We start from the raw sequence: 18,790 nt of genomic DNA, 5'->3' as shown, positions 1-18,790 counted from the left end.
TAAGCCTCAGTAATAGCCTGGACAATCCAGTTACTTATAGTTTGTTTGGTCGCCGGGAGCCCCCTCTTAGGTGACCCAAAGCATACTAACAACTGGTCAGATCTTCTCCAAGAAGCAGACTTTTCCAAGTATACACTCAAAGCTCTGACGGGGCAGAGCAAGTGAAGCCTCTCTTCTCCCGCCGACACATGAGGTGGAGGATGGAATGCCTGAAGGACTACAGAGCGAGCCGTACTCGAAGGAACTTTAGGCACGTAGCCCGGACTCGGGTGCAAAAAGGCCTTTACTTTGCCAGGGGCAAACTCCAAGCAAGCTGGCGTTACCGCCAGGGCCTGGAGATCTCCCACCCTCTTAAGAGAGGTAATCGCTAAGAGAAAGACCATTTTCAACGTTAAGTCCTTAGGCGAAGCCGACTCTAAAGGTTCGAAGGGAGCGAGGGACAACCCTTCCAGAACTATTGCCAGATCCCAGGCAGGCACCCTGGACCTGATCGCCGGCCTCATCCTCCAAGCACCACGGAGAAACCTAATGACCAACTGGTGCCTCCCCAGAGGTCCACCATCTACTGGCGCGTGGAAAGCCGAAACGGCAGCCACGTACACCTTAAGAGTGGACGGGGAGAGACCCGCAGAGAAACGATCCTGAAGGAATTCCAGAACTGAAGCCACTGGGCAGTTTACTGGATCCAACCTTCGTTCTCCACACCAAGTGTGAAACACCTTCCACTTGAGGCCATATAATCTCCTGGTAGATGGGGCCCTAGAGCTAAGTATGGTTTCAACCACCTCAGCTGATAAGCCAGCATTTAGGTACTGAACCCCCTCAGAGGCCAGACCCACAGCTTCCACAACTCTGGGCGAGGGTGGAAGATTGTGCCCTCCGCCTGAGACAATAGATCCCTCCTCAGAGGAATCGGCCATGGCGGAGCTATGAGGAGTGATATTATATCCGAGAACCATACTCGTGTCGGCCATCTCGGGGCAACCAGAAGTAGACTGATGCCCTCTTGACGGACCCTCTCCAGGACCCCTGGGAGCAGAGCGATCGGGGGGAAAGCATACAGGCGAAGCCTCGGCCAAGCCTGTACCATGGCATCCAACCCCAGTGGGGCTGGATGTGAGAGGGAGAACCAAAGTGGACAGTGGGACGTCTCTCGAGACGCAAACAGATCCACTTCCATCGGTCCGAACCTCTCCCATATCGACTTCACCACATCCGGATGAAGTCTCCATTCCCCGGGCCTCAGCCCCTGCCTCGACAGGATGTCTGCTCCCCGATTCTGAACCCCTGGGATATACATTGCCCTTATTGACAATATCTTTCCCTGGGACCAAAGGATAATCTGATGCGCCAGTTTGCACAGAGGGCGCGATCTGAGTCCCCCCTGTCGGTTCAGATAGGCCACCACTGACGTATTGTCTGTCCGTATAAGGACGTGGCGACCCTCGATGTCTGGGAGGAAGCTCCTCAAAGCCTTGAATACCGCCATCATCTCCAGGCAATTTATATGCCAAGTGCGATGATGGTCCTGCCACAGACCCCTGGTAAAGCGGCCGTCCATGACCGCGCCCCAGCCCGTAAGGGAGGCGTCTGTCGAAACGGTTTCCCGGCGACATGACACCCCCAACACTGGCCCTTGGGATAGGAACCAAGGCTTCTTCCATATTTGCAGAGACTGAAGGCACTTGCGCGTTACTCTGATCATACGGAACGGATTTCCTTTGGGTGAGAACCCCTTGGTCTTCAACCACCACTGGAGGGGCCTCATGTGAAGGAGGCCCAGAGGAATAATGTTGGATGCCGCTGCCATGAGGCCCAGCATCCTTTGAAAGTGTTTCACAGTGACGGCCTGACCTAGCCTCACCCTGGACACCATCGCCAGAATTGACTCGATACGTGCGGGAGACATACGTGCCTGCATTGTAATCGAGTTCCACACGACTCCCAAAAAGGTCGTGCCCTGGGACGGTTCTAGCACACTCTTCTTCAAATTGAGTCTTAACCCCAATTTTTGAATATGGCCAAGAACGACATCTCGATGCCGAACTGCCATCTCCCGAGACTGGGCCAAAATAAGCCAGTCGTCGAGATAATTCAATACGCGAATCCCCTGAAGTCTCAGTGGAGCAAGGGCCACGTCCATACACTTGGTAAATGTGCGGGGAGAGAGTGCTAGGCCGAACGGAAGAACCCGATATTGGTATGCTTCGCCCCCGAAAGCGAACCTCAGGTATCTCCTGTGACAAGGAAGGATGGAGATGTGAAAATAGGCGTCCTTCAGATCTATCGTGACAAACCAGTCCTCGGATCTGATTTGACTCACGATTGTTGGAATGGTCAACATTCTGAATTTGAACCTTCTCAGAGACCGGTTCAACACCCTGAGATCCAAAATTGGCCTTAACCCCCCATCCTTCTTTGGAACTATAAAGTACCGGCTGTAAAACCCGGACTCCCTGTCTACCGGAAGAACACGTTCTATGGCTCCTTTCGACAGCAGAGTCTGTACTTCTTGTTCCAACACCTGAGCCTGCTCTGGGACCACCGCAGTGAGCACCACCCCAGAGAACTTGGGGGGGCGGTGCGCGAACTGCAGTCTGTACCCAACTCGTATTATCTGCAGGACCCATGGAGATATGTTGGGAAGATGATACCATCCCTCTACAAAATCTGCTAAGGGTACCAGCCTCTCGAGGCTGGCCTCTGGTGTCTTTTCGCTGGAAATTGATGCGGCCCGAAGCGCTGTTAACGGCGGACCTGCATCTTTTCCTAGAGGGCCCCGTTGTGAGAACAACCTCGGTTGTCTCACTGCGGAGGGGGCAGCCCTCTGAAGTCCTGCCTTGGCTAGGACCTCTTTTCCGAAGTCCTCTTAGCCTGAATGACGTCCCTCAGGTCGCCCCTCTGGCTGGAGGACTTCGGTTTTTGGGAGCGTTTCCTCTGTTGCCAAGACCCCGGAGGGGGGGCTCTAGAGGAAACGCTCTCCTTCTGCTCTGCCCTGTGGGAGGAGCTGGCTGATGGCTGGGGCTGATTGCTTTGCCCCCCCCTACTAGATTTGGCCTTCGCTTTCCGGGGGAGGTACTGCTGGAACGCCGCAGATTGTTTTCTCGACTCCTGAAACCAGTCGACAACCGAATTAACGGCGTCGCCGAACAGGCCAGAAGCCGAAAGCGGCGCATCCAGCAGGAAGGACCTATCCTTTTCTTTAATACCGGATAAGTTCAGCCACAGATGCCTCTCCGTGGCCACCATGGCCGCCATAGAGCGGCCAATAGCGCTGGCCGCTTCCCTAGTGGCCCGGAGAGACAAATCTGCGGCCTTCCTCAACTCCGCGACATCTTCAGGAGTAGGCCCCTCCCCCTCATCCAAATCTTTCAGGAGGTCGGCCTGGTATGCCTGCAAAATCGCCATTGAGTGCAGACACGAACCAGCCCGACCCGCCGCCATGTAAGCCCTGCCCACCAATGCAGATGTCTCTCTGCAGGGCTTACTAGGCAACACCGGGGTCTTTAGGGAAGACGCCGATTCGGGAGAGAGATAGCTCGCTAAAGCCTCCTCCACCTTCGGCATCTTCCCATATCCCATATCTCGAGCCCCCATAACATTGCTGTAATCTATTACATTGGGACTCGAAATACGGGACGAATGCGGTCTTTCCCACGTTCTCGAGATCTCTTTATGGAGATCAGGGAAAAACGGCAGACCCCGGCGGTGAGGCTGTGACCTGCGCTGCAGGTAACGCTCGTCCATTTTACTGGTGACTTGCGTTTCCTGCTCATGTTGTGGCCAGCTGATGTTTAGTCTGGCCACAGCGCGTGTCACAACCTCCACCAGCTCCTCATAACCCAGGCCGCGTGATGGCGTGCTGAGATCACGGTCGTCCGCATCGATGCTGAGCACGTCCCCTTCCTCAGAAGTAGACAGCTCAAGCACCGGGACCTGATCGCGGGTAGGAGAAACCGCAGCGCGGGCTCCCACACCACTCTCAGAGGCTGCGGGACCAGCCGATGGCGAGCGAGAAAATGCCTCAGCATTCTCACTCTCCTCCGCCAGATCCCGCTGCGAACCCCAGGATCTCAGTCGCCGCATCGCCTCGACATATGCGGGACCGGAACCCTGGGGAACGCGAGCCTGACCGTGCTCGTCAAAGCACGCCAGCCGGGAGCGCAGCACTCTAATAGGCAAAGCCTCACACATTTCACAAGCAGCCCCCTCGAGAGCTGCCCGTGCGTGCTGCACTCCCAAACAATACACACATAGAGAGTGTGCGTCCCCACCCGTGATGAAACGAGGGCAGGGATGCACACACCTCTTGAATTGTTCACTGGCCATACTTTCTTTCAATAATAAGACAAACAACACCAAATAAGACAGACAGTTTCAACATAAAGCGCTTGCTGAAGAGCGAAAGCTAGTGTGTGTTGTGACAGCGTCACTTTTATACTTCCGGGTATGCCGTCACATGTTACGTCACGACGCAACACCAATCAGGATTGGATTAGTTTCATTCATACTTCAGAGGCGCACGCTTAGGGAGCGTCCCCAAAGAGTCGATTTTATCGACGCAGTGTTGAGTTCCCTCGATAGGGAACCAATGGAGTCCAGTGTTGTTTTGGACCCCATTCACTTTCATAACATGGACAAAACAGTTCAGACATTCTTCATATAAACTGAAAAGGTGGTTCACTCACAAATAAAATTTATTTTGTGAGTAAACAGTTTTCATTTTTGAGTCAACCGCCTTTTCAGTTTATTTTATTTAATGATAATAAAAACTATAAAATACAGTATATTTTTCTATTATCTCAATGTCACCTCACAGTAGCCTTATTTCCAATGCACCAGGAAATTGGACACGAAACACGAAAGACAGAGATGTAGTAGTTGACAGAGCCAATCGACAAAGATGTTTGTGTGCGTGTGTGTGTTAGGGGAGAGCGAACGAGCACGAGAAGGAGAGAGAGGCCTAATCCGGATTAAATCCAATCTGGCAAAGACATCAAACCCACAATACCGGAGCTTCCGCACTGTCAGACTGCTCTGCAAAGAGACAGCACGGCAGCGCTTAACAGATTTGTCCCTAAAGCCTTTTTACTTAATGGTAGCATATTCTCCTGGAATACAATATGCTTTTATGCATGATAGCAGCGGAAATAATCTTAATTATTACAGTGGTTGAAATCATTTTAGGAATACAGCGCTCTGAATAACCTTCTGCCTAATCCTACTGATCCCTCCTTCCAGGTTCAGGCTTATTTCCAGCCAGCGAGAGCAACTTATTTGAAAGCTTATTCTCTGTCCTGTGTCCAGCTCCCATTCACTTTCATTACTTCATTTTTTCTCCCTTGCTATTGTATGTTAGCAAGATGTGGACTTTTATTTAGAGACAGTATAATGGGGAGGAGACGGACAACTCGGACGAAAAATAAACAGGATGAATCTCTCAATATGTCGTTCTTCCCGCTTTTCAGTTGAAAGAGACATTTTCAATTCAAGTTTCTTTAATCTAGAATGGACAGCTATCTACAATGGAAGCTGCATTTATATTACCATTGTTACCATAATTTATTGCTCCTTAATATAATATGTTTTGAAACAATTTTGAAGATTTATTTGTTTTTTTACCCGATACCTACACAGAAAATAGCTGTTTGGGGGCATTTCCAAGTTTAAGACTTGCCTTCGCTTAGGTCTAAATTAAATTATGGATTCATTTTTTTTTTTCTCACATAAATCCTCACTGATGGCTTTTTATCAGCTGTTAATCCAGAAGATGTCCACACTTGCATGGGCGTACCGACAAATGTTCTGGTTTTGTGAGGCGTCTTCGTATTTTAGTGCAGTGTCCCATTAATAGAGGCTTTTATCAGTCTGTCTCTGAGCTCTTTGTATCTTTTCTCACTTTCCTTTCTATCTCTTTCTCTATTTTCACAAACAGAGAGGAATAGCCATGGTCCCAGCCTACCTGATTGATTATTTGCACATAACAAAGGCATGGGGTTTGGAAATTGGGTTGCATTGATTCTAATTAGGGAAACATTAAATAAGATTTACCTAGAGATAGCACTTACAGGCTCCCCCACTCCCTGGAGTAGCAGGGCTGGGCTGATTGATCCATTTCTTCCCCTCCTCCAACACACACACACACACCTCAGAAGTTAATGCTTTTTAATTTAGTGATCCGTTTTGTCCTCGGACCTCAAACACATATGCAATGGGCTTAAAGTGATTCATCTGGGCCTTGCAAACACACAGATATACACACAAAGATTGCACTGCTGTATTTGGCTTCTGTCTGTCTATCATATTGCATTGACATAGATGATTAAACAGCAAATGAATTTCATTTAACTGTAAGGGTGTCGCTAATTACCTATTCCAATCTCCCTCACCTCCGCAATCTGATCTGAAATGTGTGTCCTTTCTCTCATTAGATTGACAGAATACCCCCAACACAAATCTTTATATACACAATTCAGCGTTAGCCACAATGAGAATCAAATGGATTTGAATTTTTTTTTTAAATATCGTTTTCTACAGCAGTAGTTCTCAACCTGGTAGGTCACGGCTCCAAATTTTATTATTTTTTTTATTTTATTTTTTAATTATTTTTATTTATTTATTGCAGTTTTATTTGGTCAACATTAAAAGCCCCCATTGCTAAAAATCGCAAATTGTAAATATTTTTATATAATATAAATATATATTTATACAATGTACATTTTCCCAAACATAAACCGTTTTCATTAAAACATTTTTTTTTTTTTGATAAAAAAAAAAACTGGGTATTGAAGCAAAACAGGTTAAGAAGCACTGCTCTACACCATTAAACTCTCTCCTAACATATGAACACCACTGAACACTGACTACATCCTGGTTCCAGATCTGCTTCAGATCAACAACAGCCCGTTTATTTTCGATTACATATGACACCAGGCATTGATTCATAGACCAAAAACAGCTTTTTCAGTACCACAAACATCATCTTTCTGCCCAAAGAAAACAACTCTGCCAATATTTCATGTTATCTGATTGCTTTCTTTGCTACTGAACCAAACACTATATGACCTTGCTGGTATAATCCCAATCTGTTTCTTTGTTCTCCCCTCGGTGTTCAAATACAGTCCCCTTTGGCTGCCTTGCAGATAACAAGATTGTGTCTCACTTGCTGGTGGCGGAGCCTGAGAAGATCTACGCCATGCCTGACCCCACAGTGCCCGACAGCGACATCAAAGCCCTGACCACGCTCTGCGACCTGGCAGACAGGGAGCTGGTGGTCAACATTGGCTGGGCCAAGCATATTCCAGGTAGGACATGAGCAGAGATACACATTATATGCAACTACAGGTAAACTCTCAGTGTGAACCGTGGATTGGATGTTCTGATGTAAGCCAGTTATTTTATACAAGTTTGAAAATATTTTAAAAGGTTACATAGGATATCTTTTTTTTTAAATGTTAGAACAAAAAAGAAAGTAGTTCAATAATACATTGGGGTCCCGAAATCTGAAAATGTTTCTATTAATTACAAAAGAAATGCTTCTATTCCATCACAAATTACATTGTCAGCATTAATATGAATTGAGTTATCCAGCATGATTTGCGAATGATCCAAAGAAAGCAAAAAAATAAATAAATATATATATATATATATATATATATATATATATATATATATATATATATATATATATATATCTTATGTTTAGAAATATAAAAAAAAAAAACAGATGACATTTATTAATTTACCATATTTTTTCTTTGTTTCGTATATATTTTTCTGCATCCTAAAACAGTTTGGATTTAAATTACATTTAAACCTGAAAATAAACCAGTATTATTAGTCTCAGAATTTTGTATTGCACTGTATGTGCAAAAACTGTAGGAAAAAAACTAAGTAAAGCACGTTTGAGTAATTGCTGTTTTCAGCAAGAGCAAAACACTATGCTGAAACAAACAAAGCTGTGCCTTGTCAATCAAGGACATTTGCCATCACCCAGGCCACCCGTGGCACAGTCCTTAGGTCAGCATTTTTCCACCCTCTGTGACAGCAGACAGGGATCAATTTGTTTAGTTTTAGCTTAATTCCTTCCTCTGCATAGCACGATATCCATAGGAGTGGAGGGCAGGCATTTTCGGCTGCTGTTTCAGCCAATCGGCAGCCTTGTTGAAAGGATTCTTGACATTAGCCATGAACGATAATGGCATGACTGACCATGATTGAAGTGTCCTCCCCTCCTCTCTCTCTCTCTTTCCGCTGCTGCTTATTGCCCATCTCCACAAGACAGAATGAGGAGTTTCCAGTAATCTGCTTAACAAAGCCCTTCTTTTGCATTTAATCTGAGCCGGCCCTGGTCACAGAGAGTGGCGGCCCACTTCATCCCTCAATGTTTGAAAAGAGCTTCCCATAGGTGACTGACTCTGAAAAAATGAGGTGAAGAGAATAAAGCTCTGAAATCAGACAATAGTAAGAGTGGTTAACTTAGAAAGAAAGGAGGAAGAGACTGAGTGGTAGTTTCACGCCATGTGAACATACTCACTCACATGCCCAGATTCTTTTATGAGATTTATTAAACCACTTTTACCTACAGAACAATCCAGCCTTTGAACCAAAACATGATAGCACCTTGATTAGCTGCACAGGAAGTTGTGTTGTAGTTCCCTTTGTGCTGTAGATATGACTGTGCTAATACTGGCCCAGGGCAATTGTGCCACACAAGCCATAAAACGGGCTTAAAGCTCATCAGAGTGCCAATTTCCTGCCAGGCACAAGATGCAGGATTGTGAGGTTATTTCTGCTGCTCCATGCCAGATTGACCCTGACTTGCCCTGTGGATTTAATGGGATTTTCCCTGTGTGCAGGAAGCTACACCACTGGAGCTTCTGGAATGTGGCACATTTATGTAGGCTATAGTATAGTATATCAGACTATACTGTAGTGTAATGACACTACGCTTCGATTTTTTTAGGATGGATTAAAGTGATTAAAAGTGTTTTTTTAAAAGTCAGTTTATTTGTCATTGGCAGCAACAAAACAAAAATCATTATTTTATAGCACAGTACAGTATACCATACGGAATGTATGAGATTTCCTGTCATTTATTTTTCAGGCTAAGAAGTGTCTGTTCTGTTTCAGTCTGTATATGAACTTCTGCACACTCGGTGTGTATGCATTTGCACATTCATAGCTTTTTTTTTTTCCCTGCGCAGTGTTCGTATGTGTTAGTTCTCTTCATAGGCTGCGTCTGTTCAGAAAGCAAACAGAGGAGTCTCTCGATTGGCAGTGTACATTTGGCGTCAGAGTTCACATTCTATGAACGATTGCTCAGCAGAAGAGAGATGATTGTATGATTAGACCTCGGCAGGCAATTCTGTGTCTGTTTGAAGAGGACGGAGCCCCCCTCATCTCCGGAGCAGGTATTCCTGCGGCTCTCATCTCCTCGTGCTCCTTGCGCTCCGATTGCTACTGTATCCTGATGAAAACTTCAGTATAAAGTTCCATTCCTACTCATGACTTTTTTTTATTTACCCTCACACAATCAGACAGACACGCAAGGCCTCCTTTTAGCCTCCCCTAACCCTCCATGTGCCCATTCCTCTCTTTTCAGACTAGTTTATCTGTACGTTTTCTATGGTACAGTAATTTTTTTTAATCAAATTGATGAAGGCCTCCATTCTCCCCGAGAGCCCAAACCAATTTATGGCTCATGATACGGCGGCTATGTTGCTAACAGACGTAACAAACTGTCAGCCTCTCGCACAGAAGCTAATTTGAAGTCATTAGGTGTGCAGCGTACGGGCAACAATTTGTTACGGTGGTTAGGAGCGCCGCTGACATTTCTGAGCGCCTTCGCTTACGATCTGTCCTAGGCGAAGAGCAGGCAAATTGTAAACTAATTTAAACATCACTCAGTATTACTGGAGCTGCCGCTGCGGAGAGCTGGCGGATAATGAAGCAGTCTGTGTTTTGCGGAATAGAGTTAAAGACGCCTCGACGGCAGCTCCCTCCGCTGGCGGCGCAGACACAGACGCTCCTTTCTGATTGCTTTTTTAATAGTTCTCCCCTTCTCCCTCCTCTGATCATTTACATGCTCACATAGGCCATGAAAACATTCGATATGGTTTACAAACACACGACGAGAGAGGGTGTCTGAACAAAACCCTGGCGTCACGCGTTCCTGTAAGCCTGGCATTATGGACGACGGAAGGATTTGGAAATGTGATATTAACTCAATATGAGGGAGGAAAAAGGCAGAAAATGACATAATGTGGATTAGGGCGAGGAATCTCATTTGCGAGATTAAAGCATTCAGGCTGTAATTTTATTTTAGCATTTAAGCCGCACGTGGGGAGGGGAAAGAGCAAACGTTTGTAGCTGAAAAAGCGGGTGCGGGGGGAAAAAAAAAAAAACTTTTATCTGTAAATAGAATTAGTGTCCCCTCACACCGGCCAAGAAGAAACTGTGCTGTATTCTGCATGGGGGGTGAGTAAAGAGCAAACATTTGTTGCAGAACTTTTATCTGTAAATAGTCCCCTCGCGCCAACCGGGAGGAATCCAAATAAGTGAAAACGTGCTGTCATAATGGTTGTGACATGCCTTATCGTAACACAGCGGCACACAATGGAGGGCGGTCGCACTTGACTTGACGAGCGAGCCGCAAGAAAGGCCGGTGAACGGACCGTCGCTGGCTTTTTAGCATGACAGGACCCTCACTATTACAGGCCCTTTATGCAGGCTGAAATTGCTCAGGCTTCTCCCATTCTTGGTCCTATCTCAGGGACTTTCTCTCTTTCTTTATTTCCCTTTCAATTTTCACTGGGACGTGGATAAGCGTGTGCTAACACAATATGATTGAGCTGTAAAATGGAACCCTGTCGACTCTAATCTCTTTTATGTAGATACCGAGGTACTGCCACACTCCACTTCATTCCTCTGCCTCCCCCACCTCCATCTTTTTTCCCTCTCTTGGCCTTCTACACCTTCCTGTCCCTCTCTCCTCTGGCCTGGCCTGTCTCGCGCTCCCTCAATTGTCAGGGCCAGTGCATTCGTAATAGGTTCAGGAGAAGGAGAGAGTCATGGAAGTCTGACTCCTCCTCAAATATCTCAGTGAGGTTTCTCGGGGTATAATAAAACGATTACGTGCTCGCCGGACGGACGTGCCGTGGGATTAGCATATTCGCACGGAAACCTTGTTAGGGAAGAAAAAACAGGAGGTGCTTACTCAGTGCAATCTGCAGACGTGATTGAGGTGTCATCATTATTGGTTGACCTGTGTATACGGGGCTTAGTGGCCTGTTCTGGATACGAAAAATAGCAATTAAAGTTACCTTGGCAAAGCGTGCACAACTGCCCCAAGGCTGCAGCCATGAACGCAACTTGTGTGGGGTTTTTATTTATTTCATTCTGGCTCTGGCTCTGGCACTTGGTGGACGATGAGACGTCTTAATCAGGAGCTGAGCAAGGGATTTATCTAAAGCACAGGTTTGCTTTCTCCGTGAGCCCTTTCCCAGCCTCTAATCTTCAGGATGGAAAAACAAACTGGAGATAGAGGTCTTACAATCACTCTTGGCGTTGCAATACAGTGCTGAAATAATGCACATTCCACACCAGTGTTTCCTATATGTGTGTATATAACATATACATATGTATGTAATAATAATAACACAATAAAACATTAAAATAAATAAATCGATAGTAACAATAAAATATATTACCAAAATAAAAATAGTATTTATATGTATACAAACATTTAATATACAGTATACGGAATATATTTAAATAGTATATTATATAGTTTTAATATATGTACATTTATTGTTGTTATTATTAATATTGAAAATATAATTATTTTTTTTTTCTAATTTTGTAAATGAACTGAACTAAGTATAAATTGTGGAATGAATAACCTATGAATAGATAATACTTTTGGGGAAAAAGTGTTTTAAATTATGTACATGGACGTGTTATATCGTTGGCCAAATAATATAATATGACAGAAAATAAAGATTGACAGTTCATTAAATGAGTCATATGTTAATTCAGTGACCAATTCAGTGAGTTTATTCGGAGGATTTGTTTGACTTAACCAAACAAATAAATTGTGAATTTGTGAGCGTTTTGAGTGATTTACGAACTCTTTCCCTGCCATTGGCGGATATTTCCGGCTTTCCAATGTTTATACGGAAAGGGGCGCTATTCCGCATGATCTCCTGATCAAAACAGGCGAAAAAGAAACAGAAAAGAGCGACATTAAACACCATGTAAATCACAACTGCCTAACGTTACCAAATAAAATGTTGACCCAGGACGAGGTATAGCACTGTGCACCACATCTATGTTTTGATCATTGCTCTGAATCCCCTTTAGACAAAAAACGCAATTTTCTCAACTTTTTGCTCAAAATGTTGCGTTTTTAACGAAACTTACCCACATTCAAGTGTTTATAAAAGAAACTCCATTAAGTTATTTTTTTTTTAAAGCAGGGGGTCTGTTCTTTCTTTTGATTTATTGCATAGATGTTCATTTAACAAAATATTCTGGGGGCCATGAAAATGCTGGCAACTATTTTTTTTTTATAAAAACACCAGCAAGGAAATGGTTAAAAGACCTGACTCCTAAGAGTAATTTTTTCTTGAATCAGACTGCACTAGTCATGCTCTGTCTTTCTTTCAGTGCAACCAGTGATGATGTAACAGAAAGTGAAAGTGTAAAGACGTGTTTATTTGACATAATTTCACAGTACATGGTCTGCTTATCTCATCACATTCAATTCATACTGCTGGCTCACAAGTTCTACTCAGAGAACTTGAGTCACGGCTCCATTTGGTGTAGTCCCTCCCTCTTTCTCAATCCAGTCTTATTTTGACTGAATGTGCTCGCTAGTTTTGTCTCATTAGCTCTGTGAACCCACTGGAGGAAGAGCTAATCATATGTAAACATAATTATCTGCAAACTGGAGTGAGCCCTCTTATTTCTCCTCGCTGATGCCGGCGTGCCTGCCAGTGCATTCCCAGATGTGATTTTTGAGACCCTCCTCCACCTCCCTGCCCTGGATGAGAGGAGAAAACCCATTCGTGACACCCCCACCCCCATCCGATATTCCCACTCCAACCAATCTCTAAATGAGGCCTTGTCTGTCACCACCCTCAGCCTGACACACTGCAAATATTGATTAATAGATGCCCTAAGCTCCTTTTAGCAAATCAAATTTTCACTTTTAGCAGGGGTTTCACTCCCGATACATTCAGCAAAGTGAGACACACTAAATTAAGTCTGACACTCAGAGAAAAGGGCTCTACAGACAGAGCAAAGATAGGAGAAATGTGTGTCAGTGAGATGTGATTTTTTTTTATTGGTGTGTTAACATAGTTCAAAGGTCATGATCACATAAGCTCTCTTCAATTGCATTTCTCATTATTACTTTGAAGTGATATAAATCTGTAAATTGGTCATTATAGGCAAAGCAGTTGTCTTCTCAAGGTTGTGTTTGTGAGATTTTGTTCAGGGGAAGGCCGTGTCAGCTCACAAATAACCACAGCACAGAATACTGGATGAGTGCCACATCTTCATACTGATGTGCTGCCTACAGTCTGTGACATTATTGACTCGGGTGTCTGAATGATGCTCGACTCTACTTTTACCCCATTACACACAGATTTGTTCTTTTTGTGCATGTCGATATGTGGACTATGTGCTTCTTTTTATCAACACTGATCTCTTTCTCCATCTTCTTAGTGTGTGTCTCTGTCTTCTTAACCTATATTTGAGGACATTAATTACCTAAAGTCTCATGATTCTGAAGACAGTGTTTGAAAAAAGATTTACTTTGGTCATTTATAACTGTTATTTATTTACTCAGCCTTTACTTACTGTTGTTATTGTATTAAAAAAAGCAGGAATTTTGAAGAATCTTTAAGCAGATTGTCCTTTAAATGAGTCTTAGTGACCATAACAAAGGCAACAATGTTATAAAGGTGGGGTGGTGTGTGTGTTTTATATTACAAATTACACATTCAGGAAGAATTGACATGATGGATGTCTTCAAGTGATTATGCTCACCATATTTAAGCATTGATTTTCTTCTTGAAATTAATATAGATGTTCTCTTTTTTCTTCATTTTTGCTAATAGACCATGCATCACAGATTATGGAGCGAGCGTCCATCACCCACAATTCCCAGCCTACACCACACCTCACATGTAAACACGTCTGTCTTAGCCTGTTGGAAGTCCAACTGACAGAAGTCAGATTTGCATCATGCTTTGCACTCACACTCACATTTGTTTTCACATGACAAAGCTCTGCATTATGCATGCGTTTATCTGTCCCCTCGCATGTCGGCCTTTATAAAGGACACATTTGCTTTTAGAAAGGCCGTGAGAGAGCTGACTAGGTGTGACAGTAACCTTCTGGCCTGTCACCAGCGCTGCATTCTCACCAACCCATCAGGCCCTGTGTCTACCCCACAACCAGCGGGGGGCGGCCCTGTGTGATTGCTCGTTGAAAAAACAAGGCATTATTGCTCATTTTTCCCTCTTATTAGTTTGATTACATTTGCAAATCAAATCAATCCATCAGGCGGCTTGTGAAGGGCTGCGTCCTGCAATCTGAAAGGGCCTCCTAGTAATCTCCATCTAATAAGATGCAAATGTGTCACATCAGTAAGTAACCAATAAATCATTGCCGTGTCTACGCCAATCATTAACCATCAGAATGAACAGTCAATTTTTAGTATTTTCAATTTGTGATATGCTAGTGGAATATAAAGATAGATGGACGTAATTATACAAACCAAACTCTATTTCAGTCCCCTCATCTTCAATAGCAAATTTGCTGGGAGGTAGAACAGGCCTGTCATCATATTATGATTTTTTTTTTTTTCCTAGCAGTTCATGCAAAGTTCACAGGCAGGCTCAAAATGGCCCTCCCCTGAAACCCCACCCCAAAATATCAGTTCAGGGGTGCATCATCTCCATCAGAGAGTAAGCAGGAAGGAAAATGGGATTGGATTTGAGCTGTCGGCCGACTCTGAGGAATTATAACCTTGTGTGTTTGTGTACCCGTCCAAACGAGACTGTGAGTTAAACAAGCGGCTCTCGACGATGTGCAACATATTGCCTCGGTCCTGAATGAGAGCCTAATCATGATGTAAATTATTATCGATGTGGTGGCAAGGCGACACAGCCCGTAGATGGTCATGCCCAGTGTGTTGCTTATAAGTAATGTGATTGGCCATGTTTTTAGTGTCCTCTTCACACAGTGAAAAATGCAGAAAACATCAGCATTGCTTCACACATGCATATTTACAGAAAATAAGAAGTGACATTTGGAAGGAACCTCAGTAGAATTGAGTCAATGATCGACACTTTTTTCTTTGGTAAACCTTTATTTTATTTTACTACATACAAACTGTAGTAATAACAGTAAATTATGCATAATTTCAAATAACTAATCCTAAACCTTACCTAATAATTCTATGATACGTACAGTACATTAATATTACTCAGTACTTAAGTACAATGTAACTACGTGTAAAGTTTAAAATTTAGACCTCTATTATGATTTTCATCTTCAATATTTAAAAAAAACAGTTCTTAAAAAGAAAGTAGTTTATTTTGTATTATTTATTTACATAATAAATGAGTAATATAGTAATCATTTTGAAAGGAAACAATCTAAAATACAAGATTTGAATCTTTTAGTTTGATATTTGTTTGATTGTTTAAAATTTTATGTATTTTATGACAATATAAAAAAGGAATTATATATCCTTTTTTTATTGTGGACTCTTATTTATCATTGACCCATGTGCAGATCCCGAATGAGTTTATAGCCAGTCCATATTCAAAGAGATTGAAAAGCAATACTGGTTCAAATACAGTACTCTCTCTCTCACACATGGACGTCTCAACATCTAAGTGTCCTCCAACTCATCACCATATTTCATATTTGAATGTAAATTCACATTTAAATGTCTGCTACCTTCAGTGTGTCCAAAATGTTCTCCCTTCCTTTTTTTTTTCCTCTTCTGAATTTCCCTCTCTGTCTCTTTTGTTGCAGTCCCTCAGGTATAGAGAGTTTCCCTCCACAGAACCTCTTCTGTTCTTCTAAGGCCGAAGAGCCATTGTGTCTTGCAAAACTGGCATCAGCATATTCCTTTTTCCCTCATTTTTTTCCTCCCTGCATATTTTGCACATAAAATGCGGCCCTCCTCAAATAAGCCCTTGTGTTTATCATGATCGATGCTTTCATGCATTACTCTGTTATATTATTCTCTCTGTTCTGAAATAGCTATACGTCACAGTGCAGGCTCTCTCACGTCCCTTATTATATTTTAATTTCTTTGTGCATGTGTGTGTGTGTGTGTTAAAGGGATAGTTCTCCAAGTTTCAAATTGGCATGACTTTTTCTTTTCAGAAACATATTTTTGGGCTATACAGTAAAAGTAAAAGTCCAAAACATGAACTTTCATTGTATGGACAAAAAAAATTTTGTTAGTGAGTGAACTCTTTAACCTTTAAGTGCATGAGCTAACCTACCTCATTGTCTCACTGTTTACTCACACATTTACAAATTCCCAACACCTGACTACCTCCTTCACACGCATCCCTGCCTTATTTCCAATTGCGTAATCAAAACACAGCTTTGACGGTCGCTCGCGTTGGACGCTAAACAACATTTGGGTTTGTGCTGCGGATTTATAGTTTATCTTTATCTGTTGCTTCATCTGTGGGTAGCTATTACGCCAGCCGGGCCAGCTTATTGTTTGGGCCTGATAGATCTGTGTGCAGTCCATCACTTGGAGCCGTGCGCCCGGAAAGCCATCGGCCCGCCTGATGATGAAATACGAGCTATCAGCCTCAGTAATGGCTGTAAAATTTCATAATTACACGGCCTTTATTACATTGCATAATGACCCTGAAGCAGTATGGAACAATTAATTAAGATTTTCAGCCGTGGCTTTTGCAGAAATTAAAAGGTGCTCATTGCCGTGGAATGGGGTAATGTCTTGTCTCGGAAGCATTAAGGCGCGCTTTAAGCGTCTGCGTGTGTCGTTGACGCCGGAGTGTTTGTGGAAATGCGGGACATTCCTCTGCTTCTGTTTGTCTGGCCGGATCATGTTTGAGAGAGACGCTAATCCTCCAGTATGAAATTAATCCATGCAGTCAGGCCTCTATCAGAAAGATCTGAATGATTTTCCCCCAAATTTAATCTCCAATGATAAGCATATAAATAAAATGCTGCGGCGGTAATCGCAGTTATTCCATGTTTTGGAGCAGAATGTATCCTCAAAGATTTTTTTCTCGGGTTATTTTTTTTTTTTTTTTTCACAACGTCCAGATGAAGATAGGGTTTTGTCAATACAGCCTCGTAAGGGGCTTTATCGATCAGCATGGGAAAACAAATGAATCCGTATAAGTATTTGCCCCACACCCCTCCCGTATGCGCACACACACGCTCTCACGCTCCTGACTATATGCCGTGGCAAACTAAGGGGGCGTCTGAGGCTCAGACTTAAGCCCATGCCTGGTGCATCCCGTGGCCTTTACTAGCACATCCTTTTGTGCCTGATAGAACGACGGCACTTGCGTTCGACGGACCTTGCCAGCAGGAGCCGCTTCGACCTCCGTAGGGGAGTCGCACATCAAAGGCATCCAACTGGCGCAGGAGTGAGGCGGAGAGCTCTAGAGCTCTGTGTAAACTACACTAATACCCCCTAATAGGAATTGGACAAAACTGCTGTCATTCCCACAAACACACGAAAACCAGGAAGTACAGGGATGAGTCGTACTGAACCCCAAGAGAAAGAGGAAAGAGGAGACATGTTTATTTTGTCTTTTTGCCACATTATTAATCTCATTAGTTCAACGTAACTTTTCTGAAAACAGAAATCCAAGTCAATCCTGAGCTTAATAATATCAACCTCCACCTTAGAGAGACGCCAACCTTAAAGAGACTCCGGGGAGAAATAGAGAAAAGGTGTAATTAAAATGTAAATATTGATATTTCATTGTTGGAAATGGCTTTTTCCATGGCCGTGGTTAATGTCACTCCATCTGTGGAGGCTCTGCAATGGAGGCTTTATTACAGTCCGGGGAGCTGCCGCCCTTCTCCGTGGCCGCCACCAGGGCACACGAGCTGGTTGCTGCCTCGCTTCCATATGCAATTAAGTGGAAAAGTACAGTCCGAACTGTAATCCGTGCTATCTTAACCAGCTGCCTGGGTATATTTAGAATTAATCTCTACCACCAATCGGCCTTAATGTATGCAATTAAGAGTCTGCCGATTGCTAATTAGGTGCATTAGAATCAAGAAGCCGTGCCAACGTGACGATGCAACATCTTCTCTGTTTTAGGTGGAGCAAATCCTGCAAGACAACAGCAAATTAGTTGTGTTATTAGTTGTGTCCTAATAATTTAGAGGAAGATAGTTCAAATAAAATGACATTTTTCTTTATTTATGGAGTATTGCACTTTTTTAATGCAATTCATTTAACCAGCGGGCAACTGATTTTGCTTTCATCTGACACAGTTTCAAGTGAAACAGGATATTCAACAACAAGACATATAGGATGGAAATTGATTTTACCAGTTGTGAATTGATTGGAATGTAAAATGTTGTAGTATATACCAAAATGGAGTCAGATGGTTGGAGCTAGCTGATGCATTTTACTGAAAGGTTTTTATTTTTTGTCTAATATGCACCGATTAATTGAGCACAATACATAAAGACAATAAATAGTCGATTTTGTGACTTTATGAGTTTCAGTAGTCTAATGACCGTTGATTAGCCT

General features: G+C 43.4%; 1 protein-coding gene across 6 annotated transcripts in view; it reads left to right on the top strand.

Annotated features, from left to right (window-relative positions):
• esrrga (estrogen related receptor gamma a) overlaps positions 1 to 18,790 on the top strand; it is a 168,390-nt gene that overhangs the window by 136,322 nt on the left and 13,278 nt on the right. For 5 of the 6 annotated variants that reach the window (XM_089120414.1, XM_089120413.1, XM_039669199.2 and 2 more), the window contains one exon: positions 7,122 to 7,304. In XM_089120414.1, the coding sequence (XP_088976540.1) occupies positions 7,122 to 7,304 (183 nt within the window). The remainder of the gene's footprint in view (positions 1 to 7,121; positions 7,305 to 18,790) is intronic. The other variant, XM_039669186.2, reaches the window with a different exon arrangement.

The sequence above is a fragment of the Pimephales promelas genome, chromosome 15, assembly GCF_988280905.1.
Source record: "Pimephales promelas chromosome 15, fPimPro1.hap1.1, whole genome shotgun sequence".
Lineage (NCBI taxonomy): Eukaryota > Metazoa > Chordata > Actinopteri > Cypriniformes > Leuciscidae > Pimephales > Pimephales promelas.
Note: the sequence above shows the minus strand (reverse complement) of the source record. Positions and strands in the feature narration are given on the sequence as shown.